The sequence below is a fragment of the Calypte anna genome, chromosome 4A, assembly GCF_003957555.1.
Source record: "Calypte anna isolate BGI_N300 chromosome 4A, bCalAnn1_v1.p, whole genome shotgun sequence".
Taxonomy (NCBI): Eukaryota; Metazoa; Chordata; class Aves; order Apodiformes; family Trochilidae; genus Calypte; species Calypte anna.
The window spans coordinates 27,179,081-27,207,036 of NC_044248.1; the positions used below are offsets into that span (position 1 = coordinate 27,179,081).

Genomic DNA, 27,956 nt, shown 5'->3' on the forward strand with positions numbered 1-27,956 from the left:
TTCAGGGGGGTGTGAATAAGTAGATTGAGATTTTATCTTGAATTGTAACCAAATGCCCTCCTATGAGGGATCAAGGATTACCATAGAGGTGTTCTTAGATTTTCAGGTGGTGTTGCTGTTCTTGGAATAAAAATAATTTCAGTAGTGCCATTCAATATAAAGTCTGAATGATTCGTAACCTTTATTTATGTTAATAGCATCGCCATTAAGCATCTTTGTTGTTATGAACTTATATATTGCTATTGAAATGGGAAATGAAGGCATAGATGGACTAATGCTACAGAGTGACACAAGCTATGCAATGCCTGGAGTTGCAATGTTTGCCTGAAAGTGGAACCTGGCAGCACCAGTCAAGCAATGAGCATCTTTTTCTCAGCAAATATGAGGCACCTTGCAATCAAATCAGCAGAATCACCATGCCGAGTAGCAAATTTCTTTTGGCCCTCATGCTGAACACATCTTAAAATATTGCCTCTCCTCAAGATTTAAGTGTTTGGTCTGTTTAGAACTCACATATTTCATTTCAACCTGGGAAATCTGTGCAGCGTATGTGCACTCCACCCCACGCTTCAGGAAGCAGCACGTCCTGCTGCACATGCAGCATTTCATTGCTCTGCATATTCACAGTAAATCTGATGTACAGAGCCTTTGCTGTGCATGTTTGCAGTGACTGGGCAGCACATGGGCAGTAGGTCCATTAGACGATCCCCAGAAGCATAAGGCTGACTGTGCAAGCATGTGGTGACTTTGTCACATATGCACAATAAATATGATGCTCTCTTAAAGTGTTAGCCTGACTATGAGGGCTCATGCAGTCTTGTGGTTACCACCACCCTGTACACAACCTGCTTGTAGAGCAGCCTGGGCAGAGCATCTGACCTGCCACAGCTCCCAAACAGCTTGAAATCCTAGTGAACATACAAATTTTTCAACAGCTGCCCAAACAGTTCTGGGCTGAAAAAGAGAATATGTTCAGGAAATGCAGTTAAAGTTTATCAAAGTGCCCCTGAAGATCACAGTCTTCTCTTAAATGTTGGCACCTGCACCTCTCTTCACCCTGAGATGAGTGACCCTCTGTCTCCATCTGCATGGTCCAACCTCCACCTCAGGTTTTGGAGGAGCACATTTCTTTCCTAGCGCTGGTGATGTTTCCAAACTATATGTGATTTCACTAAGGCAGTGGAGGAACTGATAACCATTACATTCAAAATAATAGCTATGATGCTTGTCCAGAGCTCCGAATACTTACAAACCAAGAATAATTTCCAGAGTGATGAACACATGGAACAACTGGTTTGAGGATTTAGGCACCTATGTTTTGGCTTGCCCAAAATCACACATCTTGCCTAAAATGACAGACAACCTCTGGAGCAGAATTGGACTGTCCCAAACTACTAATTTTTCTGCCCCATCAGAAATGAATGAAACGGGTGACGTGATTTTTTTACTCAAGCTTATCAGCAGAGGCAGAGCAACAGAGATGTTCCCAGGAATGTTCTGTTTTTCCATACTTCTCTCTTCTTCACAGAGGCACTCAGTCCTCAGCACCACCTGCAGTATTCAGCAATGGGATACAGTCCGTGAGTCTGTCTTTCTCTTCCTGTGTCCTGTGTGCATTAAACTGTTTCAGTGGCTAGGAGATTTTTTAAAAAATCTATTTTTGTTTCTAAAATATACATGTATTAGGGGATTGTATCCAAAGGAGAAAACAGGAAGCAAACTTCCCACGTCAGAGTTGGTGGGGCTGCCTTTCTGATGGTTTTTAGTAACTGTGGTATGTTACCCCACACTCCTACATACCCCAAGAGAGCTCTGTCTCTTCCACAGACTACCTTTCTCAAAAATTATCCTCATGGGTGAAGGAGTGGACTTGCCAGCCAGACTACCTATTCTGGAGTTTATGCAATGTCCAGAGGCCCTTGAACATCCTGATAAGGCCTTGCACTGCTAGCCTGAAACTTCTCACTCATTCATATCTCCTTTAGCAATATGTGGCATCATCTCAGTTCACATGGGAGATTGCAAAAGGGTCTGTAAGGGAAGGGGGGCCACCTTGCACCAACTTAAGACAGGCACAAGAAGTGTCAGATGCTCTTGCACACTCTTACAGCTAAACGAAACTGTTAAGGAAAAGAAGGGATCATTAATAGCCCATCTTCATATTTTAGTTCAGTTTTCTTTAGTTATTTTTATTTCAGTTCTTGGAAAAAATACTCCAGAAATGTGTAGTTCCTGGTTCTATCACAACAGTATAAATTTTGTGTTACCTAAGTGCCTTTGACAAACTTCCTTGCGCAACTGCATATTGCACCTTTCTACAAGATGTACAGCAGAGACCATAAGTGAGCTAACCTGGGACCACATTCTTTTCTCCAATACACTCTGGCTCCCTCTGACTGTGGAGGAATTTAAGAATGTGACATGAGGAAAAAAGAAAATGCATAAGAGCAAGCCTTCTGATTAACTATATTTGTTTATGAGGTGCTGGCAAGATTCCGGGGAGTGTGATTCCAATTTTTATGGCAATTTTTTCACTGAAGGTCTTCAGTAGGAAAACATCTTACATGAGCACTTTTTTAAATGGCTCTGGGACCCCCCCGAGCCAGCAGCAGCAGCTATTATGCTAGTTCATCCAAGGTCCAGGCAGTTGTACCACTGGTATTGCAAAGGGGGATCACAGAAGGACTATTAGTGGTGATTTTGTTATTTCATCACTGGTAATCATTTCAGGGAATTCAAAAGTTACAGAATCCACACTATGTGTGTGTGATTCTAAAGTTGGGAACGGTCTTTGGTGTCCACAGAGGATCATAGGTGACCTTACTAGAACAGCCATAGGACTGACTTAACTTACAGCAAGGACTAGTCAGACTGTGAAATGGAAATTCTCCAAAGTATCAAGCACTCAACTGGAATATATGTAATCATGTGGAGTACATAGGATAAGGTCTGTGGTACATAAGGCAGAAGCAGGCTTGCCCTGTACACTCATACAAAGCACCTCCTGTGGCAGGAGTTCTTCAAGTCTTAACTTTCAGCTGTTCAGTCCCTTCAGTTCACTTGCCCTCATTCTTCCAGTGTTTACATTATGTCCTCCTTCTCTCATGTTCTAGATCCTTTTTTTTTTCCTTTTCAGTATTTTTACCTCTACTTTCTTTATTATGCTCTTTGTTTGTGCTTGTGTCTTTATATTTTTTATTTCCCATTCCATTTATGACTCAGCTTCTTTCTCCAGCTCTCCCTTTGAAGTCTGTAGTCTCTCTTACACTTAATAAATTTATTTTTCTCCGCTTTTCTTTTCCTTTTTTTAGGTTTTTCTTTCATTATAACTTTGGTTTTCACTCAAGTCCTTAATTTCTCACTCATGTCTTCAGCTCTCATTCCTTCAAATTGTAAACCATCATAATCTGCCCACTTCCAAATGTAACCTTCTCTACTATCATGGTAACTGCCCATCTGATGCTGTCTCTCTCACAACCTGCTCTGCTTCTCCATCCCCTTAGTTCTTAAAGGAAATGGCACACACCATGATAAATCTTCATACAAAACTGCAAAATTTTTACCAAATCTTCTGCAGTTTCCTTCTTAAACCACTCCATCATGAAAAATTTATCTGTTGCATACATCTTCTCACCAGCGGGTGGGAAAGAACTTCAGTTGCTCAGGAAAGCTAGGAAGAGGGCAAGTTCTTGGAATTCATCAAAAGTTCTATCCATTTGCTATCTACAGCAGTTATCTTTTGATAGTAGCAGGTATCCTCCATTAGAAATTTCTTCATCCCGGAAGGATCATTCTGTTGAAGTATCAACTCTAGTTATGGAACAAGGAAATAATGATATTGTCCTGTCCTGATTACATAAATTTGGGAAAACACAATTTTGGAGGACATATCTGCTTGCAAATAACAAACATATTCCAGGTCTACAGCTTTGCAACTGCATGTGTTTCTGTTGAGGATAAGAAAACCACCTGTTCATCACCTAGTGCTTTGGAGACCACCCCTCAATTAAGTGATGTTTTTTGTTGTGTTGATTGTTCTGCTTCAGTCTATCCACTAGTGATGATATCCTATGAATCCATGGAAATGTTGCAAGAGCAGAAACAGAGGACCCCATCCCGACAAAAATACTGATGACAATCCTTACTTTTAAAAAAAACATTCAGTAGACTAGATGTGTTTGACAGTCTCACACAAAACCTTTTAAGAACATATTGTACCAAGCCTCACAGGTGAAAAATGTTCATCTACCTGTATCACTTTCAACAAAACCTTTCTGTATCTAGGTTATCAATTAATAACTTTGGACTGCCATACATTTCCTCTAAAACTAGCAATAAGGACACAAATTTCTCATCTTTCCTAGACTTCTTTCCTAGAATTTCTTGCAATCTGACAAGAAATTCTTAGCTGTCAAGGGAAGCCACAGTTCTTTGCACAAATGATTATCAGATGACCTTTTTTCTGTAAGAGAACACTACAGCAGAGTGCAATCTCTGTACTTCTTTCAGATCAAAGCCTGATCAAGAATTAAAATCCACAGTTCTTTTAACAAAGAATTTTTTGCACTCAGACTGTTGGGAACAAACACAAAGAGGAACTTTTCCCAGCTAGAAGATATACTCACTTACTGAGGGATGTTAATTTGATGTTTATTTATCCTGCCTAAGAATAGGAAGATGAGCAATTAATTATACTTTTCTTCCTCTGCTATATAGAAATTTAAGTGTAAACTCTATGTGAGGTTAAACTGTAACTGGATTATGATTTCATAGTAACCATAAGTAAGATCTAAGACATGTTTTGTATCCACAGGTGCATATCATAATTTCATAGAATCGCAGAATGTTTTGTGTTGGAAGGGACCTTAATGATCATTTAGTTCCAATCCCCTGCATGGGCAGGGAAGCCTTCCTCTAGACCAGGTTATTCAAAGCCCCATCCAACCTGGCCTGGAAGACTTCCAGGGAGAGGGCATCCACAGCTTCTCAGGACAACCTGTTCCAGTTTCTCATTACCCTCACAAGAAGAAATATTAGGAAATATTAAGAAGAATTTCTTCCTAATTTATAACCTAAATCTAACCTCTTGTAGTTTAAAGCCATTACCTCTTGTCCTATTGCTACATGCCCTTATAAAAAGTCTCTACCCAGGTTTTCTGTAGGCCCTCTCCAAGAGCTCCATGTCCTTCTTTTGGTGGAGGCTCCAGAACTGTATGTCTGTATACCAGGTAAGGTGCAGAAGTTGCTTCAAGTATGAGGATTAAGTAAATGCTGGACTATCAAGGATGTATTTACCTATTTGCAGACCAAAATTTGGTCTCAAGTTACAAATAACAGTTCTCAACTTTTTCTATTTTCTCTTTCTTGTCCATGCAAAAGCAGACCTAATGTGCATAGGCAATAACAAGAGAAGTAAATTTGGGGAAGATTGGGAAGAGGCCAGTATTAGTTTGGGATCTATACCTAAGTCTCTCCATGTTTTCCAGCAGAGTTTCTCAGGGCAGGTCCCTCAACAGAGAGGGAGACACATAGGCACAGGTTTTGTTTCCTGCTGAAGAACCCATTACACATCCTTTTAGTGTATCAACCAAACAGACTTGAGATAAGTCAGTGAGGGCTTGAACTTGAGACACAGAAATTAAAGGATCCATTCTCTATTCATGTCCTCATAAACTATTAACTCCGAGTTGAATTGCTCCTTTAGATTCCCACGGTAGGGTCTTGAGCTTCCTTTTGGGTTTTTTTTTCTTCACTTTATCCCATTGTTTTCAGGATACTGTCTTAGACACAATAACATTTTAACCTTAAAGGTCCCTTCCACTGGAAATTTAAATAGAATGGACTGCATGGAAATAGTTTACAGTGTGCATGTGTGGCATGCTACAAGGGAGTGCAGTTTCTGTCTGAGTCCAAGCTATTAATAATGATTTGTATGGAGACTAAGTAACAGAGGAAATATTTAGCAAAAGATTTCTTAGTTCTTATAAGATTGATTCTTTGGTAGGCGACTTTTTTAATTTACGAAGTAATTTAGAAAGTACCATGTTGTAAATTACAAAGTACAGTATGTAGCACTCAGACTAAGGGCAGTTTGTTATTATGACTGCCTCAGATCTGATAAACTATTGTATCTGCCTTTATAAACACTTTATTAAATATCACACTATCGCAAACCAAAGAATGTTGTATAAAAGCAACTTGAGCAATTCAGCACCCATTTTTTTCATAAAAAAAGAAGTATTCACTTGATTAGTTTCTATGAAGCACAATAACTATTAAATAAACAAGATAATCCTTGTGTAAACTGCATAGGGTATATGAAGCACAGAAGTGAATAGAGGCACAAAGAATGTTCTTGGCTCTATAACCTGAAAGCAAATTTCCATTTCATTTAATCTAGATTAATAAAAGTTTTAATTGCAGAATTTTTAAGTCACTGGCAAGAGAAAAACCTCTCTAATTTTATTTTTTATTGTTCTTGTATGTATCACCCTAGAGAGCATCCGCTGGACAGCAATGAATCTTTGTATTTGGTTGCCCCTTCAGACCTGTCTCTACACTTCAAGAGTGGAGTTCTGCCAGGCAGTTCTTGTGCTGTTTTTCACATAACAAGGTCTGTACTCAGAGCAAGTGTCTAACCTGCAGAATGCTGGCAACACTGCTCACTCCATACAAAAAGTGCAACCAGTGTAACAGCTACAATTGTAAGAAATATAGATTTGTCTCATCACCAGCTCTTTCCCTTCTTCAAGCATTTCCTTCCAGTCATATGTAATGATGGATTTTACTTTCTTTTTCTCATTTCTCACCCCAAATTTTGATGGCAAAAAAAGTGTACATTTCTACAGCAACCAACAGCTGAAGCACTTTATTTGAGCAGTAATTAGTGAAACTTCCTGTGGCCAGCTGGAATGAAGACACCTGCCTCCACAAAGACCATGATCCATGAGAAGCCCAAGGAAGCAGAATCAGATATTTTTCAAGAGCTGGATAGCTCTCAAATATTACTAATCCTGCCACACCCCAATGTTTCTTTAGCGTTTGAATGCTGGTTAATGTGGTTAAGATGTAAATACTGAAAGGAAATTACTAAATCCTGCTTTTTTTCTAATTCCTATATAAATGTGCATATGCATGTGCATATGTGTGTTTAGCCACTTATATAGGTTATAAGCAATACTAAAATTCTAAGTCCTGGGTTTGTCTTATTTATGAGCTCACAGCATACATCCCACAAATACCAGATTTTCTTTTGACAGCAACTATGGGAATCTGGAGTGACAATCAATATTAAAATGGTCTGGAGGACCTCCTGACCACTGTAATATAACCTGTGTCCAAACTCTTTTACCTATGATCCAAAGGAAGAATGAATTCTTTATAATACAGAAAAGTATTTGAATGTGTTGTATTCTTTTCTAAAAGATAGAGAGAGATCAAGGTAATTTTTTTATTTAGTATACACTACTGCTATGCTTTTTCTAAATTTCCATTTACACAACATTTCTGAACCCCCCAGATTGACCCAGTGGCAGATTTATAAGGAGTCAGAATAAGAAAATTACTTTAATTTCCACTATTTACTTCTGGGTAGCACAGTGCACACACCTATGTCACATAATGGTTTCTTAGTCACGCACCACCTCTATATAGTTTAGAGCAATGTACTCCCACTGATTATCTTCAATATTTCTTTATTTCTGTGTCAACAAGATCAGTACTTTTGGTCTTGCAACATTTTTTTTTTCTCTTTAGAGTCAGCCTGAAAGGAGTAAGTAACAAAATATCTGACGGACATACCACAGTGTTCAGCACAACTCTATCTCTGATATTGACAGCACTTATGTCGTTAGCATAGCAGTCACTGAATGTGTTACGCAGCAGTCAATCCACATAATCACTCAGTCTTGCACAGGCACACACAGCTTACCTTCAGTACAAAAGAAGATAAGGCAAGTATTGAAGATTTTCCCAATGATTTTTGAGGTGTGCATGAAAGGGAGGAGGTTTTGCTCTCCTGACTTTGCAGAGGAATTTCCAGCCAACCATGGCTCTAATCAGGATTAGATGATAGTATCTGAAAGGCAGGCAGCTGAGGCTCCGTTCACCACTCTCCCTGGCTGCAATACTGTGTTGGTGAACTGATAACAGATAAAGATTAAAAAGCCTATCAAAGTCACAAATTTATTTCTTTGGGGGCTCTCTTGAAGAGAAGAGGGTGAACCTGTGCCCAGTATGCAAGGCCTGAAGGCCAGAGAGCAGCACACAGTAGGAAACCCATTGCCTACAGAGGTATTAGAAAAGTGTTCCCAGTTGAAAACCTTTATCCAACTCCAGTTGTTGGTTGACTAATAACAACAACAGTAAGACCTGCATTGTTCCATTTGCTACTGTATCAAACAATGCAATGATTGTTTAGACTTATATTTTGTTTCCTGAGTAGCTGAATTTACTGTGGGAGTAGAGAAGAATTTACATCCAGAAAATCTGCATTCCTTGAAGCAGATGTTTTTAATTTTAATAACATCAGCCTATAGAAATGAGTATCTGAAACATTCTGTTTTCTGTGTGTATGTTGCTCTTTAGGAGTAATGCTCCATCTTGGTGAGTCTGCAGAAAAATTCAGGAGCCACTAGGAGAAATAAGCTGCTAGTAACTGTGCTAACAAAAATAATGCTACATATTTTTTTCTTGGAAAGTCACTTAAAAATGCCCTCCTGTGCAGAAGAATGTCATTTTCTGTACTGTAGATACACCATATAATAGACCTATAGACCCACGCTTGGAAAATTGCACATGTAAAATTGTTCATGGTGTGTGCCTTCACTTTTCCACACATGCAGCCCAGATGTCTGCATGCACATATCATACAAAATGGGCATGTACTGTTTTTACAAGATAGAATATATCTTTATGTATAGTACACAAACAAAACCAGGGGAAGCCCTTCATGGACCCTAGGGTATGCAGGGAACAGCCCCTGGCCTCCAGGTGAGACAAGATGTATGTATATCCAGCACTCACTTTTTCCACTACCCTGCTTGTAGACAGGGCAGAACTCCTTGCAATGACTAGCACAGTGCTTGCAGTGCCTTATTACAATAGCATAAAATTCAGCAAAGAATACTTTGCTCAGTCAGAAGCTGGGTAAAATTAGCCTGCACTGTGCTTTGTCTTCCTGTGCGAGACTAGCAATGGTATATGAGCTAGCTCAAGTATGTACAAATTGTTTCCATTGACAGTAGGCACATGCAAAAAATGAATTCCTGAAAATAGGTACCACTCTGATGGGTAATGTTAAGTGTCAGCTTATGCAGTGCGATTTATACTGTTGAAATCTGTGTCTGTGAGGTTTTGTGATCTTTCTTTTTCTCATTAATGTATTTTATAGACACTATGCACTACATGATCAGGATTGACATAACTAAACAGTAGATAATTCTTAATAAAACCAAGGCTCTGAAATTACTTGCCTGTTACATTAAAGGGGAAAAAAAAAGAAATTAAAAAGAAAAAAGAAAAGAAAACAAACAAACAAACAAAAACATAGGGGAAAGGTCAGTGTGACTTTTATTTAGCAGTGTATGACAATTTTTAACTGGTAAAACTTAATTTTTGAAAGAATACATTAAGCTGTATATGCTGCTTCTGATTTCTGCTTTCATAGCTGCTAGACTTAAGTTACCAGTCACTTAAAGAGCCGTCTTGCATGCGTGCATGCATGCTGAGATAGGAAAAGCACTGTACTGCGAGATATGTAAAGTAATTGTTTCAAGCAGCCCTGAACTTCCAAATCAGTCCAGCCCAGCAGCAAACCACCAGACCTACCAGCTATTCCCTGCTCTCTAGGTGACCTAAACACAGATTTGGGTGTTCATGGTAAGCAACATGAAGACTTGTTAATCAGAAAGAACCAAAACAAGGCACAGGGGCAGATAACAGAACATTCCTAGCACCTTAGGTACAAATATGCTTGTACTGAATGAAAGAGCTTCAGGATGTATGAATGACATTTATGATGGAATATGACTCTGAAAAAATATTTTTTCCTTGAGACAGATTTTTAAAGGTATCAAGATGCAGTGAACTTTGTATTTTGGTTTGCATAAGTATCCAGGGTTTAAATCCTCAAAGATATCTATTTGCTGAACCTGCACTTACTTCATGGAGCTTTAGATCCTTTGCCACTTTGAAACCCTCCTTTCCAAGTACTGGTCTTTATTTCAGCAAGCAAAAATATCTAAAAACTGGCCCTGTGAAACTGGAGCTGTAATTTAGATCTGCTGGAGGACAAATGATCTAAAACATTAATAGTTTTGGAGTTACTAGAAAGTAACCTAATGTGCTCCTTAGGAGATGGATGATAGAGCATTACTTCTGAGTAAAAAAAAAAAAGAAAAATGTAGTGCCAGTGGCACTTGAGGTAATCAAAGCCTGCCCCTACAGTGGTCAGATGTGGATTCTTGTGCCATTGCTTCTCCCATTGAAGTCACCGTTAGTTCCGTCGTTGAACTGGGGGGTACAGAGCCGGGTGTCCCAGATCCAGGGAGGAGGCAGGAGCAGGCGGTATTTTTTTATATATACGCATCTTCAGATGTACCTGCGAAATGGTTGAGCCGTAGAGCCGTTGAATCCTTGTGTTTTGCTGCTAAAGAGAATCCATAAAAAGAGATTTATTGTCATATTTCCCTTTTGTGTTGTACTGTTCCCCTCCCTCATAAAATATTCTCATCGGTTTACAGCAAAGTAAATACAGCAGCTTAGTTCATAAGCGCCAAAGTTTCCCTCTGTTAGACCCCGGCTTTCAAATATAATTGAGTTAGCTCCTATTTTTGTTGATACTAGGGAGCGGATTGCTGCCCCGAGCTGCAGTAACGAGGCTTATCGGGACCTGACGTGTGCCGAGGGGTCGCTACGCAGCGACTGAGACGGACCCGCACCAGCCCGCGAGTCTGCAGGAACACGTCCAAGAGGTTTTAACTTTTATTCTTCCTGCCGAGGATTTAAAGCGGCTTTGTACAACAGTCAAACAAGAACAAGCAGCTGTGGAAAATATAACAAATCATAAGAGCGGTTTAACAGGCGGTAGTGGGGGAGGGGGGTGGGGGGTGGTGAGGGAAGCCGGCAAAGCAAAACTGCCTGCGTGGGGACAGGAGGGACGCCTGCCTGATCCCTGCCTCCGACTTGAGAAGCAAAGGGAACACTCTTGTGCTGGAAGCTTGTGGCTTCCGAGCAGCGATGAAAAAACAAACAAACAAATTTTTAAAATTTAAAAAATTAAAATTAAAAAAAAATGCTCATGCAGAGTTTGGGACCCCACGATTTTTGAGTGTTTGACTTTTTTCCCTAAGATCACATGCTAATCGGCTCCTCCGGGCAGTCCCTCTCACACACACTCCGACCCCGGCAAAGGTGTCCACTGAGCTGTGCGGGCAGAAGAGGGGGTGGGAATGTGGGGAGGAATGGGGGGGGGGGCAAGGGGAGCTCGCCCCAGCGGTCAGGTAGCCACAAGCCAGGCCGCAATTACAAAGCAAACAAGGGTGAAATATTGAATCGGCCTCTCCCGTGACAAGATCTGCACTTTTTGCCGCCAATTTGTTTGTGGAGCTCTATTTAAAGGCGCTTGATTGAGGAAACGTTGAAAATAGCAGTTAGGGTTTCCCTAATGAGACCTCTAGAGGAAAGCAGTGGCATTCAGGGGGCTCCAGGAGGAGGAGGAGGAGGAAGGGAAGTGTTTAACCCTTTCCAGCTCTCCCCCACCCCCACCCCCCCAACCCTGGCGGGGCTCCTCCCGGGCGCGGAACCTCCCGCGGGGCGTCGGGGGGACTGCCAGCCCCCGGGAGACGCGGTGGCAGCGGGGACCAGCCGGCCTCCATCCTCGCGGCCTTTAGCAATTCGACCCCCGGCCAGTGGGAGGGGTGGCGGCGGGCCCTGTCGGGGACAGTGTCGGGGCAGGATTGAGCATCCTGTGCCTCTCCGGGCGGGGCGGCCGGTGCCCCCCGGGGTGAGTCCCGTCAGGACCGCGGTGTCGGGGCTCTGCCTCCTCGCTGCTTCTTCAGTCACTGGGTCGGATCGTCGAGTGGCCACAGTCTAATGCTTCAACCCAAGGGCGAGAAGGGGAAAAAAGGAGGGGTCTTGGAAATGCTGAAAAGACCAGGAATGTAGTGAACAAGCAACGAGATGTATCAAATGAATACGTCCTGCGCTGGGGCCTTGTGACACTCTCTTCCATATGTACCTTGCTCCATTTTCTTCCGCTGTGTGAACCCACTCCGGCGCTCATTCTCACAACTTCACATATGCTTACGTGCTCACTTTGAGCCTGTCTGAATCACATATTAAATACAAATAAGATCTTTGGCAAAACGCATGTTGATAATATTTTGAAAGGTGCTAAAGTCTGTAAGGGAGAGTCCTCTTAAAGAGGATTGCAGTCGTCTTTGGGGTTTCCTCCTCGGAGAGCTGACATTTGAAAAATATTGAAATCTGTCCTTTCTTGATTATAGAGATCAATTCTAGTTCCGAAAAACGGGGCTTGCTTTTGCAATGAACTGCATGCAGGCTCCGGGCCCTCTGATCTTACCTAGGACATGTCCACTCTCTCCTCTCCCCAGCCACCACGCCGTCTTCTGCACAAACATCACCGCCAGCGTTGTTGCTAACGCGAGTATGTGTATATCTATATCTGGACGGAGATTAAAATAATATTTTGGGGAATATCTAATAAAAAGAGATTATAGCCTCTTCCTAGAGGCGGAAGAAAAAAATGAAAAGCAGAAAACCAGAGTGTTGACTTAGTAAATTACCTTCTGCAAGGTTATGTCAAATATTTATTTCTGTTGTCGCATTTACACCCAATGCCTTGACCAGAACTCCGTTTTTCTGCATGTCTGAGGAGGTACATGACACTCAATTCTCAATTTCCGGGCTACTTCAGTTACTTTCTTGAAGAGCAGAGTAAAGATAATTTTTTTCCTCCAGTTAAAGCGAAGAAAATAAAAGTTTTACATATCCACGTATCGGCTGTATCAGATGGTAAGAGCAAATTACAGTATAGTCGCACATTTCTAGTGAATCCTGCTGCCCTATGTTTATGTTACGCCATTTCTGTTTGTAATTATTTTTATTTTAATTTTATGTCATTTTTAACAGAAGCCAGACCGTTTTTCCCTCCGTGTTTTGTACACAATACTCCCCTTCTCGATAAGATGTTCTTTCCTATCTTTTCGTTTTTTCTTTTAAAAATGTTTATAGTTCCCTACGAGCAATTCTCCAATATTTTTCTCTTGTATTTTAAGGACTTGTCCCTGTCTTGCTTTATTTGTTTGTGTGAAATTTAGTTTGAAAGGAGATCAGAGAGAGCAGGAGTGGTTTGTAATAGGAGAATGACCAAGTGACCTAAAGGCTGATTATATGTCATTAACTGGAGACTTGGTGTATCCAAATTACCAAAAAGACCTCACTCAGCCAGATCAATTACACCGAAATACGCATATAGGAATTGCGGTCCAAGATGAGGCTTCTAGCAAGTGTGCAACCGACATTTGCAAGAGTCAGCTGCTGAGTCTGAAGAGGAGCCCGTGTGCTCCAGTCGGTCCCGGGCGGGCGGGAGCGGGGTGCGGTGCGGCAGGTACACGGCGCAGCTACACCGGCAGAATGACACCGACATTTTGGGGAGTGCAGTGAGGGCGGAATTGCAGTTAATTGTCCCTGCTCCAGAGGGATCTTTTTTTTTTTTTTTTTCCTTTAAGCCAAGAGGAGTTGCCTTTGATCCATGAACACTGCTTAAACCCGAGACTTGTTAAATAGACAATTTCCATTATGAATGACAATAGAAGTGTTGATTTTTATTAACCTTAAACCCCAAAAGATTCCAGCCCAACCTATGTTCCCTCAAAAGCCTGAGTTTCAGATGCTGCAGGAAAAAATGTTTGTTAATGAAGGCAACTAATGTTAGCTAGATGTCTCTTCAGTGTCGGGCTCAAGGGCGACACAAGGTGCTCTTTCCGAGGAATGCAAACCTTTCGTGACAAAAAGTGTGCTTGTCTGTATACATATATGTATGTGTTTATATATGTGTATGTACAGGGTACATATGTGACAAACCCAATAAACAGAGACACGCTGTGAGGGCACTGCAGAATTTTATAAGTCTTTATTATTGTTCTTCTGACAACGAAGGGGTCTTGGGCAGAGTTCTTTGTGGTTTTCTTTTCTTTCTGTGATTCCTGCCCAGGGTCTACATGCAACCCTGGATCGTCGGTCACAAATATAAGCAATCCTCGAATAATTGCTTACACATGCAGCGGTAAAACGCGCGGGGTCCCGCGCTTACCGCCAATCATTGTGACCTACAAAATGGTCCGTGTCTTGGGTTTTTCTCGCTTTTTTTTTTTTTATTTTTTTATTTATTTATTTTTATTTTTTATACGCAACGGCTGTGAGATTATCGTGCCTGAAATACGTGGGCGTTCATTACCGATAATCGTAACGTAAACCAGGGTCCCTCCACCTTCAGTGTCAGCAATTAATTGGGGCCTGCTGGGCCTGATTCTGTCCTCTGCCCTGGACGTTGAAATCCAGGTTGCATGAGTGCAGCAGAGGGTATAAGTAGGCCCATTAGGCACAAGGCCTTTTCATTAACCCGCACTGACAGATTGACCTTCAAATGATATTTCTCCGGTGCCTCTTTACAAAAATACGAGTAGGTGGGTTTTCCTGATTGCTTGTTTTTTGGTTTGGTTTGGTTTTGGCACTACTTTCTTTTGAGAACTCCTAAACAATGGCCCAGGGATAGGGTGTATTGCATCACTGGGATGTCGGCTGCTTCAACATCCCCAAATCCATTAAAGAACGATACCCCATTCTGATACGTTTGGTGCCAGGTGAATGACATCATGCACTCTATAAATTCAAACGCGCCTTCACTTTTCAAGTCATGCATCGTGTTGACCGATGTGGTAGTCAGCCGGTCAGGAGGAGGAAGAAGAGGTACCCTGAAGCTCCTGACCCCAGAATTTTAGGAACTGCCAGGGAGGAAAACCATCGTGGGGGCTGGGTTCACCTCAGATACAATGGAAGGGGTGCCTTTGGGGATGCTTTTGTATGTCTGATTGTTTTGCTGTAATGAAAACTATAAAGTAGAAGGGAGGATCCAGCGCTACTGCAAGGAGCGCGGAAAGCGTGGGGCTGGGCTCGGCACCGGGCCCGCCGCTCCCTCCGCTGCCCTGCCCCCGGAGGCTGCCTGACCCTCAAAATAGCACCGACGGTATCGGAGGCTCCTCGACAAGAAGGTGCAGAAAAGGAGCAAACGAATGAGAGGCTAGCTGTTCAGACAGCGACCAGGCGCTTTCATGCCCCGGGCCTGCTCATTAAATCGGTCGGTCCGGTGCGCCTGCAGCTCTCTCAGCTAGCCAGCCCGAGAGCCCCCAGCAGATGTGGGTTTCCGACCACCCAGCGTCGGCACCTCTTCCCAGATTTCACACGGTTTCGTCTGATTCAGAGAAATTAGCTTAATATGCAATTTAGTTTAATTCACACAAGCTCGCGCTGGGGAGGCAGGGAGGAGGGGGGACTTGGGGGGGAGGGGATAACCACAGCTCTGTTGTTTTGTTATCCCCAAATCCCACCCTACCCTTGGCCTGAAGGAGACAAGTGACCTGGCGATAAGCGTCCCGTCCGGCGGCGGCTGAGCGCCGGGGCAGGGCAGCGGGCGGCCCCGGTGGCGCGGCCGGGGCTGATCCCGCTGAGAGGGCGCCCAGCTGGCCGCCCCCCGCCGCCACCTTCTCCCTGGGCTCCTGCATCCCGCGCCCCGGGGAACCCACTGATGGCAAGGGCAGCCCCGTCTTCCCTCCCAGAGAGGCAACAATCGCAGGGCAAAGGCAACCATACAGGCCTTCACAAATACAGACACTCCGTCATCCGACAAATAAAATAAATACTTTTTAAAACAAAATAAAATTGAAAAAAAACCAAAAACAAAAAAAAAAACCAACCAAACAAAAAAAAGCCCAAAGCAAATACGAGGGAGGGGAGCAAAGGGAAAACCAGCCTCGGCACAGTCGCCACCGAAATTTCTTAATTACAGCAAGCTAGGTAAGTCCTGTCTGGCAGCAGAGCCCAGATAAATGACATCCTAACATGCAACCATTTCGGCAGGGAAATTAGCGAAATTAGCCTCCATTGAGGCTGGTGCTTTTGTTTGTTTGTTTGTTTGTTGGGTTTTTTTAAAGGAAATTATTCGTGCAGGAAAAAAATATCAAAGCGATACATTGAAGATCGGTGCTTTTTAGCCTAGTCTTGGGAAAACTACTTTGAGCTGCAGTGGTTTCCGATGTTGATCAAACATAAAAGGCTATTACCCCTGATCGGGCAGACTGAGTAGTTAAAAGATGAGGGAGTACATAAGAATTGCATTTGCTCTAAAACTCCTTTTACAAAATGCATAAGCAGCTGCTGGGGGATAGGATATATATATATATATATGATCCTGCTAGATGCTTTATCTAGAGAGCCTCTTTCTCCAAAGCTAACTAAGCAATAATGATGTTAGCTTTGGAGAATAGTGTTCTGATCCATATCTCCTATATCTTTTAGTACTTTTTCTTTGACTCATGTTTTCTGTTTTCTTCATCACTGAAAATGTTATTTGAAAGACCGTAGTGACTTGCCACAAAGACTGTCACTGTTGTAGTCCAGCCTACAGTATATTGGAAAGTTTCTACGCAAATAAGTAGACTGCAAAGAAACTCATCTCCGTTTGCAAACCGATACACCTTCCCGGCGTTGTCAAATCCCGCTTCTTCACAACTAGGATAATTTCAGAGCAAAAGAAAACTGGAGAAGCGCTGTAGAAACCGCGTGGATTTCGGTGCTGAGCCCCGCAGGGGTACGCCATCTGGCCGCTACAAGGCTCTGCCTATACTTTGTGCCCACGTCCTTTCTGAAATTTTAAAACCCACACTGGAAGCATGTTTGGGTTTTTCCTTAGGATAATACAATATGCACGTGTGTGAGATCACTTATATAGACAGAGATATCCATCAGTCATCTTTCTTGCAAGCATGTGTGCTTACGTATAAGATCTATGTGTATATACATCAGTTCTGCATCTGGACTAGTTTTTCACTTTCGTACTCAGTTTACACCCAGACGCTCAGGCATATGTCTATATACTTATATAAATATACGTCTGCGTTTCTGTTCTCTGTGCATGTCCCCACGCTGGGTCCAGCCCTACATTCCCCGTCCTTCGGAAACACGAGGCTGGCTCCCGGCTTCCCTTTTATATTTCCCCGCCGAAGCTAGCTCCCCGGTACCGCAGCGAGCTGTTCCTTGGAGGGCGGCCTCATCGGCGGAGCCTGCCGCCTCCCTGAAGAGTTTTCCCCGCCGAGATCCAGCAGACACAGCCGCAGAGCCCCAGGGCCACAGCAAGCACCCGTGTCCAGGAATCACCTCCGAGAGCAAGCGGGGAGGCAGTCCCTTCTCCACAACGGGACCGCGACGGCTCAGCTCATCTCCTCTCTCTTTGAGTCGATTCCGCATAGAGGGGCATATTGGCCCTCATTCCCCCTCCCAACGCTTCCCCTCAAGGCATTCCCACAGGCTCTGCAGTGGGTTCGCAGAGCACACTGAGCTGCTGTAGAAATTGGACTTGCGGTTCTTGCTGCCTCCTTTCGCAGTCTCCCCCATCTCTATCTTTCCCTTTCTTTAATTTATGACCTCTCAGCTCCTGTTGACACAGTTTTCCACACTGCCTATATTGTAGGATTGCATTGTAATATACGCCGATTCAGACTAGCCGTCAGCCAACACACATAAGTGTGGGTATTTGATAGTTCGCAGCTATTTAGTAATGCTCGGCTGAATTTGAAGACAACAATTCGCGTCGCCTGAAAGTTACCCATTAATTATATCCTGAGATCCATTTTCTTTTTGTAATTTCTTCAAACTTGCCAAAGCAAAAATACCTAAATAGTTACGGGAGATTTCCTCCTAGCCTGTCTGTTAAACAAATATTTAAATATTCCCTTTCAATAACTAAACCTGGTTTCCGCAGATGCTGGTCTTTTTTATTGCAGAAGCAGGAATGCGGCGAAATATTTATATATTTGTTAGTAAAAGCTAGAAAATAAGCTCTGAACATGCTGTAAAAAATATTCGGTTACTTACCGATCAGACCAGTTAAACAAGCATGAAACTGATGTCAGGAGAATGAGTCGGGTGAATACTGGTCGAGATGCGTAGGCGCAGGCAACAAACTGGAAGAGAATCAGTTAGACTCGGGTTTATTGTTGGTGTTTCAAAGCAATTCTTTCTGGAAGAAAATACCGTCCCTGGCCAAGCCCTGAGCTCCCTGCTCCTTCGGCAAGTCAGCAGCCGAGAAGCCTTTGCTGACTTGGATCGCAAGCCCGATGACTGACAAGGCAGAGGAACTTCGTCTCCCTCCTCACGGGAACTAGTGATCTCTTTGTATATACTAACCGGTAATAAAAAGTATAAGCCGGAGCGTTGCTGGGGCATGCCTATCAAACCGGGCAACCGACGAAGTGCCCTCCGAATCTGTCTTTATTTGCTCTTCTACCGCACGGACATGAAGCATTTTGTAAAAGCAACCTCGGAGCCTATCAAGCTCTCGCATAGATTTTTGCCAATAAATTCCTTGGATCCATACTGTACCTGGTTTGAGATTATCCGATATTAAAGTTTTAATGAGTTTGATGGTCTTTTTGGTTGTTGGTTTTGTTTTGGTTTTGGGTTGGGTTTTTTTGTTTTGTTTTGTTTTTAACGCCGATTTTACAGTAAGGCATCTGCTAAACACTTGCATTAACCTCTGCCTCCATGATAATTTTTCCCCCCTTGTTTTAATTACATTATGGATGCGGAGGGGCAGCCAATCCTAAAAGAGGAGCTCGGCAATTAGCAGGGCGAACATCAAAAAGTTTTATTGCGGAGTGAGGCGGGCTCCGCCCCCGACGCCAGCCATTGGCCGCTGCCGCTTCTGACGACATATATTAACCCGAGCGGCCCTAAACATGTAGCTGTACATGGAGATCGTGCCGGGGAGCCCTGCCAGTGCCCCGCGCTGCGCTGAACCCCGCCGCCTCCGCCACCCACCGCCGCGCCCGGCCGAGCGGTGCGGATGCCCCAGAGGAGCGCCGGGGCACTGACTCCCGCGGTCGAGCGGCGGGCAGGGATGCTTGAGCCAGCCCGGCACTGACGGCCCCCGCCCGCCCGCCCCGAGCTGGGGGTGCATGGAGGGGGGCCGCGTGTAAGTAGCACCCGGCCGCGGCGGACTTGGCGAGAGCTGAGGGAAGCAAGAGGCGAGGAAGATCCCGGGCTGGAAAGCCAAGCCATTTTGTTTTGGTCGACTCCTCTCCGTAGCATTTTTTAAAAATAATTTTTATTTTCTGTGCGCGCTTCCTCGAAGACCCAGTCCCGGGCGAGGAGGAGGTGGAGGCACAACGCATGAGCGGCGGCGGCGGCGCCTGGGGAGGGGGGATCGCTCGGGCATCGGCGGGGACTCTGCAGCAGTGTCCTATGGAGAGGCAGCGGGCAGCGGGGAAGTGCTGAGGGGTGAGCGGCGGGAAGCATCTCCCGCCGGTGCGGCGGGGGGTGGGGGGCGGGCGGGGAGGAGAAATCTTTGTTTTGGGGCCCGGAGGGGCGGGGTGGGGTGCGTTAGGGAGCGGGGATGAGTCTAGTGGGCGGCTTCCCCCACCACCCGGTGGTGCACCATGAGGGCTACCCTTTCGCCGCCGCCGCCGCTGCCGCCGCTGCCGCCGCCACCCGCTGCGGCCACGAAGAGAACCCCTACTTTCACGGCTGGCTTATCAGCAGCCACCCGGAGATGTCCCCCCCCGACTACAGCATGGCTCTGTCCTACAGCCCCGAGTACGCCAACGGGGCGCCGGGCATGGACCACTCCCATTATGGGGGGGTGCCGCCCGGGAATGGCCCGCCCGGGCTCGGGGGGCCCCGGCCAGTGAAGCGCAGGGGCACGGCGAACCGCAAAGAGCGGCGCAGGACTCAGAGCATCAACAGCGCCTTCGCGGAGCTGCGGGAGTGCATCCCAAACGTGCCCGCCGACACCAAGCTCTCCAAGATCAAAACCCTCCGCCTGGCCACCAGCTACATCGCCTACCTCATGGACCTGCTGGCGAAGGATGACCAGAACGGGGAGGCGGAGGCCTTCAAGGCAGAGATCAAGAAGACAGACGTGAAGGAGGAGAAGAGGAAGAAAGAGCTGGTCAGTGCTATGGGACGGGGCGGGACGGGGCGGGGGAGACGTAGAGAGTAGAATGCTCGGCCGCCCGCCGGCGCCTCATCCCCGAGCACCGGCGCTCAGCGGGATAGGGTCATCGAGTGATGTCCATGGGTGATCCCCCCGCTCCCTGGACATGCATGCCAACAGAGACCCTGAAAGGGCACGGCCCTGGGCGGCCTCGGCGCCCGCGGCTCTATCAGAGAGCCAGGATCAGGCCCTGCAGCTGCGAGCAGTCGCTGGGGAAACACCGCGACAGTAGGGACTCCGGAGCGGTCCTTTCCCGGGCTTGGGCTTGTCCCAGATCCCAAACCGTGATCCTGCCAGAGACAAGCCTCCGCTCTCTTAAATATAAGGCTAGAGACACGTTTAGCTGCTAAGCTCAGCCCGGCTTTAATAGGCTCGGCACCGCGGGGCTTTCCCGCCCAAGTGCTCTGCGCTTGAACTTTCTTGGAGTTGAGCGGAGGAGTCGACTTTAACGAGACAGCGAAAGCCCAGTTTCTTGTAGGCCCTACAGAACGTTCGGGCGATATTTTCAGATTTCTGTGGCCGCAGGCCCGATGTTTTGCCCAGCTGCGTGTTTTGCTCGCTCCCGGCTTCTTCACGGAAGCCGGGATGATTTAGCTCAGGCCTTACCGCCATCCCTATCTCCTCTCAGATGCCTGGCATCTTTGGGAGAGATGCCTGGCATCTCTGGGAGAGAGCAGCCCTCTCCCTGTGCCTCTGAGACCAGGAGCCCAACACTGGCGGTGGCTCGGAAAGGGGTTCAGCTGCCCAAAGTCCCCGGCGCCGCTCCCACGGGCGGCGGCTTCACCAATGGGTGGACCGCTCCGAGGCCGCTTCGCTTTGTCCCCTTGCAGCCCCATGCACGGGCAGGAGGCCGTGTCTCCTCGTAGCTGTCCATCTCAAGGCAGGGCAAAGGCTACTTAGAAAGAGGAGTACCTCTAACCTTTTTTTCTCCTCTCCTCCTTCTGTTTTTTCTCTTTCTTTCTCTTCCTTTGCATCCTGTTTCTCCAGAATGAAATCTTGAAAAGCACAGTTAGCAGCAACGATAAGAAAACCAAAGGAAGGACTGGCTGGCCGCAGCATGTCTGGGCTTTGGAGCTCAAGCAATGAGTACGGCAGGACTGAAGGAGCCGTCCTCTTAGTCTCAGTAGTGAGCTCTCCTGAGGACTCTTTGTATTTGGAATCGTCCAGTTTATTTATGTGCAATTTCTTCCCCAACCCCCCAAAAATGTGGATATTTGAAGGAGAGGGGAAAAGCATTCCATATATGAAGAGGAAACTCCAGCTTGGTAAGGGGTAATGTCTCTAATAGTTTCGTGAATGTTATTTGCTCTGTATAAAACACGGGGAAAACAGAACAATACAAAAGGAAAAAGGAAAAAAAGAAAAAAAAATCCCTCCCTGGCATTAGTGTGTATGTGAAGTGTATCTTTAATACTTGGCCTTTTGGATATAAATATTCATGGGATTATAAAGTTATATTTCAACAGAAGCAGTTGCACCAATGTTGCGATTGGCTCGGTATTTAGTGTTGTAATTTTGTTGTGGTCGTTCAGCATTTGAAGATGTTTTCAGCAGTTATTGGTTATGTGCACTTCCGCCCGTAAGGGAAAAAAGTGGAATCTAATTAATATTGAAGGTGTAAACGTTGTAAGTACTCAATAAACCACTGTGTGTGTTTTTTACAAAACAAAACAAAAACAAAAAATCAAAAAAGAAAAAAAAAAAGAAAAAAAAAAAAAAGAAAAAAGAAAACCCAGATCTTTTTATGTTTTATACCTCAAAATGTTTTGAATAACAGCGTTGTTTATGGCTTTTTTTCATAATATTTAAAATATTCGGAAGTAAACTAAATTATAAAGATGGCTCCTAAGTTTATTTTTAAACAAGTGACTGAGGGAAAGGAGGGGGAGAGGGAGGGAGCTCGCTAGCCCCGTGTGTGTTTAACAGAATCCGGCAGCTCAGCTGAATAGAAATTCCTTGTGGTGGTGTTCTCCTTGCAGGAGACCTACTGCTAACGGGAAACGGACAAAGGTGCAAACCCCGGGCGGATCAGTGATGACAGGGATGAGCGGTTTTCTCATGGCCGGGGCTCGGGCGGCAGCGGTGCCAGGCGCTGGCGGGAGCCGAGCTCTGAGCGGGGCCGGGAGGCGGGGGTGGCGGCCCCGGAGGGGTGCCAGGAGCAGCCGAGGGAGGCTGGAGAGCTTTGCTCGGAGTGATTAGGTAGCAGGTAATTTTACGTCAAGGAAGAAAGAGTGAACAAGGCAAGGGATTTGAGGAGTGGAGGAAGATATGTAAGATTTACAACGAGCTATGGTGAACTTAATATTAACTTTGTGGTTCCCAAAACTCTCCTGGGTTGCACGTTTCCAACCCGACACAGAGAGCATTATATTTTTTAAATCTTTTCGTTTTGTTTTGTTTTTTCCTTGACTGCAAACTTCTATATCCAGCTCTATGACTCTTTTTTGTACGTTTATCTATTCCCTAGTGTGATTTCTCTTCCCCAGTATCTGCACAGTTATCTCTCGCCCCATCTGCTTACACCTTAACAAGGGTCCCGGTGCCTGACTAGTGGCTCTTCAGCTCCACGGTGCCCGAGCGAGCTGTAGACATTCAGTGCTGGGAAATGAGGGTCATCGTCCTGTATAGTAGGCAGGCAAAAAAAACAAATGAAAAATTTTTACCGAAAGAAGCTGCTCTAGGTACTTCTGGAAATTCCCGATTAAGCACAAAGTTTCCCAACTTTTCCATAATAAAATTTGGGCTCGTGTTTTAAATCCTTATTTAAATCATCTCAACTTAAACCAAGCTGGCTCTCTCTCCAGGTCCAGGGCTGCCTACCTGCCTGCCTTCCTCTGCCGCCGCGCCTAAGGAAGTGGCTCCCGACGAGACCCGGCACTAAGCGTAGGTAGATGTGCAATGCCCATAAAAAGATAAGGGAGCCCCTGCGCCATTTCGCCGCCCCTGCTGACAGTGGGAAGGTTGCAGGGTTACAACAACGAGACGAAAGTGATGTGCCCTCCCTGCCGTCGGGTCAGGCAGCCCGAGTCTACGCTCCGGCGTGGGTCTGTGTTTAGACACTTGCTTTTTCTTATAGCACAGGGAGAGAGAATCTTCCCCCTTGACTGCTTTTCCTTGCGTGTTTGTTGCCCAGCTGATAAACTGTAGCATCTCGCACCCCCTCCCTGTCCAAACTTTTTTATTTTATTTGAATGTTATGACAAAAAAATATGAGTGGAGGGCAGTGCGTGTGGCGAGGGATGGCTGAGGTTGCTGCAGTACCGCACATTCCGGGTCCTGAGCAGCCTCTCTGCAGATGTGGTGTCTTCCCTTCACCGAGTCGTTGGGCTGCAGCTGCCTCGGGGGAAGCTTTGAAAACCCAGGTGCCGAGATGCCCGCAGCTCCTCCGCCTCACCGCCTCGAGAATCTCCTCTCCGATATTTCCCTATGAAAATTTTTCCCTTTTTGAAACGCTGATTTCTCGGAACCAGGAGCTCCTCTGGATCCGCCAGGGAAGATCTCTTCTGATTATTCGCTAATGAGGATGTTGCCATTTTCTCAGGAGAAGTCATTGCTGTAGCTAAGTCACAAGAGTCCTAGACAGGCCGGAGCCGACAAAAATGTAGGTTTTGACGTTAAAAGCTAGATGGGGAAGCAGAAGCTAAATTGATGGTAGATGGGGATTTCAGTGCCCTGGCCCCAGCTTTCCGCCGGCCGAGCCGAGGCCTGATAACAGTGGAGCGCTGCTCGCGCACCCTGCCCGAACCTGGGGGCATCGATGCTCCAGCGGCGAATCCTGAAGTATTTCGGGGAGCCTTTTCAGAAGTGAAAAGCACATAGGAAGAGAGATGGCAACCAGTATCCCTCTGTAACATTTCTCACCGTTGTGTGGGGGAGAGGAGGAAGAAAAAGAGGAGGGCAGTGGGGCCGTCGGGGTGCAGTTGGGTAGATGAAGCACAGAGAATAGCATTTTAATTTTTTTTTTTCTTCCTCTTGAAAACAAACATCAATAAATTCCCCCGGGTGGCGTCCCGCCGCCCCCTGCCCTCCCAGGAAGCGTCCCCTCTGCTCTCCGGGGTGCAGGCCCGGCTGCACGCCAGACACACTGCGGTCGCTCCCCCTCTGGGAAGGAGGAGAGGACCGATGCATCGTGTCTTCTGGGGAGGGAAGAATAGGAGGGGGGAAAGAGACGAGGACGCTCGGTTTAGGCAAACAACAGCGGGAGGGGTTTAGAGCTGGCCACCGTTTTTGAAGGGAGGGGAGGCAGAGAGGGACTGGCCCAATGCCCCCCTGCTGGTAGTGAGCCCAGGCTGCCTCTGGCCATTGTGAGGTTTGGGAAAGGGGATGAGGATGTTCCTGCACCGTGAGGAATCCCGGAAGACTCCCAAACCTGCCCCAGCATTTGGGGTTGGTTCATGTGTCCTCTGCGCTATCAGACATGCGAGCAAGGAAGATAAACTGTGGAGAGGGTTTTTTGGGTGTTTTTTTGTTTGTTTTGTTTTAATGGGGGGGATGTTTGCTGGTTTTGTGTGTTGTTTTGTTTAGGTTTTTTGGTTTTTTTTTTGGGGGGGGGTGGTTGGTTTTTTTTTCGTTGTTGTTGTTGGTTTTTAATTGTTTGTTTGCTCGCTTTTTAATCGTTTCCTTTGTATTGTGGATTTTTTTTCACCCCTCGTCCCCATGAGTTCTTCTCTGCCTCAAAAGTTTATTGCATTTTGTTGTGGTGCTAATTTGCTATCGTTGTCAAAGAGGTGTAACGGGACCTCCCTGACCAAGCCACAGATATCCCTAGAACAAACGTCGAGACATCCATGGGCAACTGCAAGGATATAAACACGGCCAGAGGATGCCATGGAGACAACATGATCTTGAAAGGTGGGCGGGGAGGGGGAAAGAAGGTTGATAATAAGCCTTCTAAGCAAAATATCCTCCTCTTGCGCTTCAAAATCTAACCTTAACCCTCTTTTTTCACACATACTAGCGACGCACAAATACACACAGAAGAAACGCCCAAGTAGCGATAGGAAGGAAATGCATTCCACACGCGTGCAGACATAATCTGCTTTAATCAAGGGCTTATCAATGTTTTATATATTTTTAATTTGGAAATTTTTTTGTGGGCCATGAAATATGTGCCTCTGCAAACGAGCTCCCATCTTTTCCATTTCTAATTGGCCAATTACTATTCAGATGTTCCAGTTCGTCCCTTATAATGGAGATTAAAGCAGAGTTGTTATCTGAATTACACATTCACATAAATTCTAGCAAAGCCGGGAGATGCACGGAGCCAGCTCCTCTCTGTGAATCTCTGTGGCCCACTCTCTCCCTTCCAAACTAGAGTGGTGTGTGTCTCCCTATTCCCCATCTCCCCCTACACTCCCACTTTCCTCTAAAAATGTCGTTGCTTTGATGATCCGTTTGTAAAGCATTGATTACAAATTTATTCTCAGACACTATATAAGTCTTTATATCTGCTATTATAGACATCTGGGAATGATTAAAGCCCTCCCTCCCCCGGCTCTGCTCCCTCTATCTTGCAGCGAGGAGCTAGAGACATGTTGACGTCAGATCAGACGGCTAGGAGCCATCCTGCTCTACACTTGGGTGTAATCACGGCGGCGCTTTCCAAGCCCCGGCCGCGGCCGCCAGCTGGGATGCGGGTGCAGAGGGACCCAGTGCTCCCACCCCGGGGCTCCTCGGCTCCGAAGCTCCCAGAGGCTCCAACTTTACAAGAGTTTGCAGCCGAGGTTGTTTGTTTATTTGTTTCTTTGGGCGTTTGATAAGGAAAAAACAGTGCATTCCGCCGGCGGTGCGTCCGCCCACCCTCCGTCCCAGCTCCCGCTTTATCTCAGCTCGATTTCTCCCTGCGCATTCGCTCATAGTGCTGTTTTCCAAAATAAATATCGAGGCAGTCAGATTTCCACCTTATGTCTTGGCAGGGAAAAATTAGCCAAGCAAAGTGGGGCGCTTACGTGACGGCAGTCGCAGGAGCGCTGGCACCCCGCTATCCAAAGTGGCAGTCAGGTTTACAACCAACCGGAAGAGTTGCAAGCTGCTGTAAAACAAAACGATTCCCTACTCAAACGGCAGTGCTGCTGCGGAGGAGATGGCTTTGCACCTGCTATTAAGTCCTAATGAATCGCCTCTAATTTAGATCTGAGGCTGGCTGACAGTAACGCCGAGCAGCCAGCTTGGTAGCCATGGCTCAGCAGGATCCCAGACCATGTTTGTACCTTATTTACAGAAACTTCTCGCCTTATTGCTTTGTACGTTTCGTACCATTTTCCCCCGCTTGTTTTGGTGGTGTTTTTTTGTTTTTTGGTTTTTTGTGGGTTTTTTTGTGGGCTCTTTTTCCCCGAGGAGATAAAAAATAATAGCTGAAGAAATATAACTTAAGCCTACACCGGCTGCTCGCAAAATCTTGGACTGCTGACACTTGTCCAGCTGTACAGTGCAATCAGTGCTACTACCAGGAAGGGAGGGCGGGGTGAGGATGAGAAAGCAGTTGATCTCGTCTCAAGAGGAAAGGGATAATGTTAGACTATTTGTCTGAAGGATTAAATTTTCGGGGTAAAATACGCTTGCCAGGAGGAAAAAAAAACAAAACAACAAAAACCAAACAAAAAACCCTCTTCAATTTCTTTGTTTCAGTAGAATAAAATAAAATAAACCCCTTAAGATACCGCAACGCTCCGCTCTGTTTATCTGTAATCTCGAAAGGAAAAGGAACATTTCCTTTCTGAATCAGTGCAAACGTTATGCTGCGAGCTCGGCTTCCCACTAACTAACGGGCTCGGGCAGAGGGGATAAAACTGAAGGAAAAAAGAAAGTAAAAATAAAGGGGAAGAAAATAACGCTGTGGAACAAACACAAAACGAAAAAAAAATTCCTGTCACTGATCATTACGGCAGATCTCTGGTCGGTGAGGGCTCCTCTGCGGGGGTGAGGCTGTTGACTCGGCACCTCTCCTCAGGGATCCCGGGCCCCGCTGCCTCCTCTCCGCGGGAGGAAACCGGGCGGCTCCTGGCTCTGGGAGCGGAGCAGGTCTGGTCCTACTCGCTTGAGAGACGCGAAGGGTTCTGCATCCCCGACGGTCGGGGACCAGGTACCGCTGCTGTTTCCCGGGAGAGGGGCTTTGGGAACAGCGTTAATGTATTAGCGAAACAATGGAGATCAGCGCGCCCGCATTAAGGGGCCTTTTATTTGCTAACCGTGAAGGCTGTTCAAAGCAACCCTGAGTTGCCCGAGGTAGTCGGGAGAAAAAAATGTAAAATTATATTTTAATGTATAGATGTAGAGTCGTTTTGCCGGCCACGTATACTGAACAAACATGTGGGGATAATAGAGAGGACGATTCTCCTATAGGGGTCTCTATTAGCATGCCATATGTGGCTATAGGCTGAAACAGCTGCATATAATGAACTTTAAAAAAAGCTGAATACGCATGCAAACCCATAGCAGTTTTCTAAAACTGGCCTAAAAGACAATGAAATGTCCTGCCAGAAAATACAGGAGGTGGAAGAGATTAAAACAAAAATAAAATAATAACATTACCTACCCTACCCCAACCAAGCCTCCGCCGGTTTCCTGGGAGCCATGCCCGAAGGAAGATCCTGGCAGCTGTGGGGGTGCAGGGATCTGGGGGTGCCCGGGGTTCTGACAGAGAGGCGAGGAGGGGGGATCGGGGTGG

General features: G+C 45.7%; 1 protein-coding gene and 1 long non-coding RNA gene across 6 annotated transcripts; one reads left to right on the forward strand and one right to left on the reverse strand.

The window, feature by feature from the left end:
• Positions 1-10,358: 10,358 nt before the first annotated feature.
• LOC115598287 lies at positions 10,359-20,187 on the reverse strand. 2 transcript variants are annotated; one of them, XR_003987547.1, is made up of 3 exons: positions 20,141-20,187; positions 18,172-18,260; positions 10,359-10,648 (listed from the first exon to the last, which is right to left on the reverse strand). It is a non-coding gene; the product is annotated as an uncharacterized LOC115598287 (long non-coding RNA). The 2 variants fall into 2 exon arrangements; XR_003987548.1 differs by lacking the exon at positions 20,141-20,187 and adding an exon at positions 18,484-18,562.
• Positions 19,657-26,851, forward strand: HAND2 (heart and neural crest derivatives expressed 2). 4 transcript variants are annotated; one of them, XR_003987544.1, is made up of 5 exons: positions 19,657-20,245; positions 21,278-21,555; positions 23,095-23,173; positions 25,016-25,141; positions 25,807-26,851. XR_003987544.1 is itself a non-coding variant. In XM_008502526.2 (2 exons), exons 1-2 carry the CDS (start codon positions 19,691-19,693, stop codon positions 21,374-21,376), a joined length of 654 nt encoding a protein of 217 aa, XP_008500748.2. In that variant the 5' UTR covers positions 19,657-19,690; the 3' UTR covers positions 21,377-21,988. The 4 variants fall into 4 exon arrangements, 1 of the variants encoding a protein (XP_008500748.2); XR_003987546.1 differs by having other exon boundaries at positions 26,206-26,851; XR_003987545.1 differs by lacking the exon at positions 25,807-26,851 and adding an exon at positions 25,750-25,776.
• Positions 26,852-27,956: the final 1,105 nt, after the last annotated feature.

Excerpts from the sequence above, each read along its gene's own strand:
- HAND2 (XM_008502526.2), top strand. The coding sequence starts at position 19,691 with ATGAGTCTAGTGGGCGGCTTCCCCCACCACCCGGTGGTGCACCATGAG. Across the intron at positions 20,246-21,277 it reads AGAAGAGGAAGAAAGAGCTG|AATGAAATCTTGAAAAGCAC; the intron begins GTCAGTGCTATG and ends CTGTTTCTCCAG.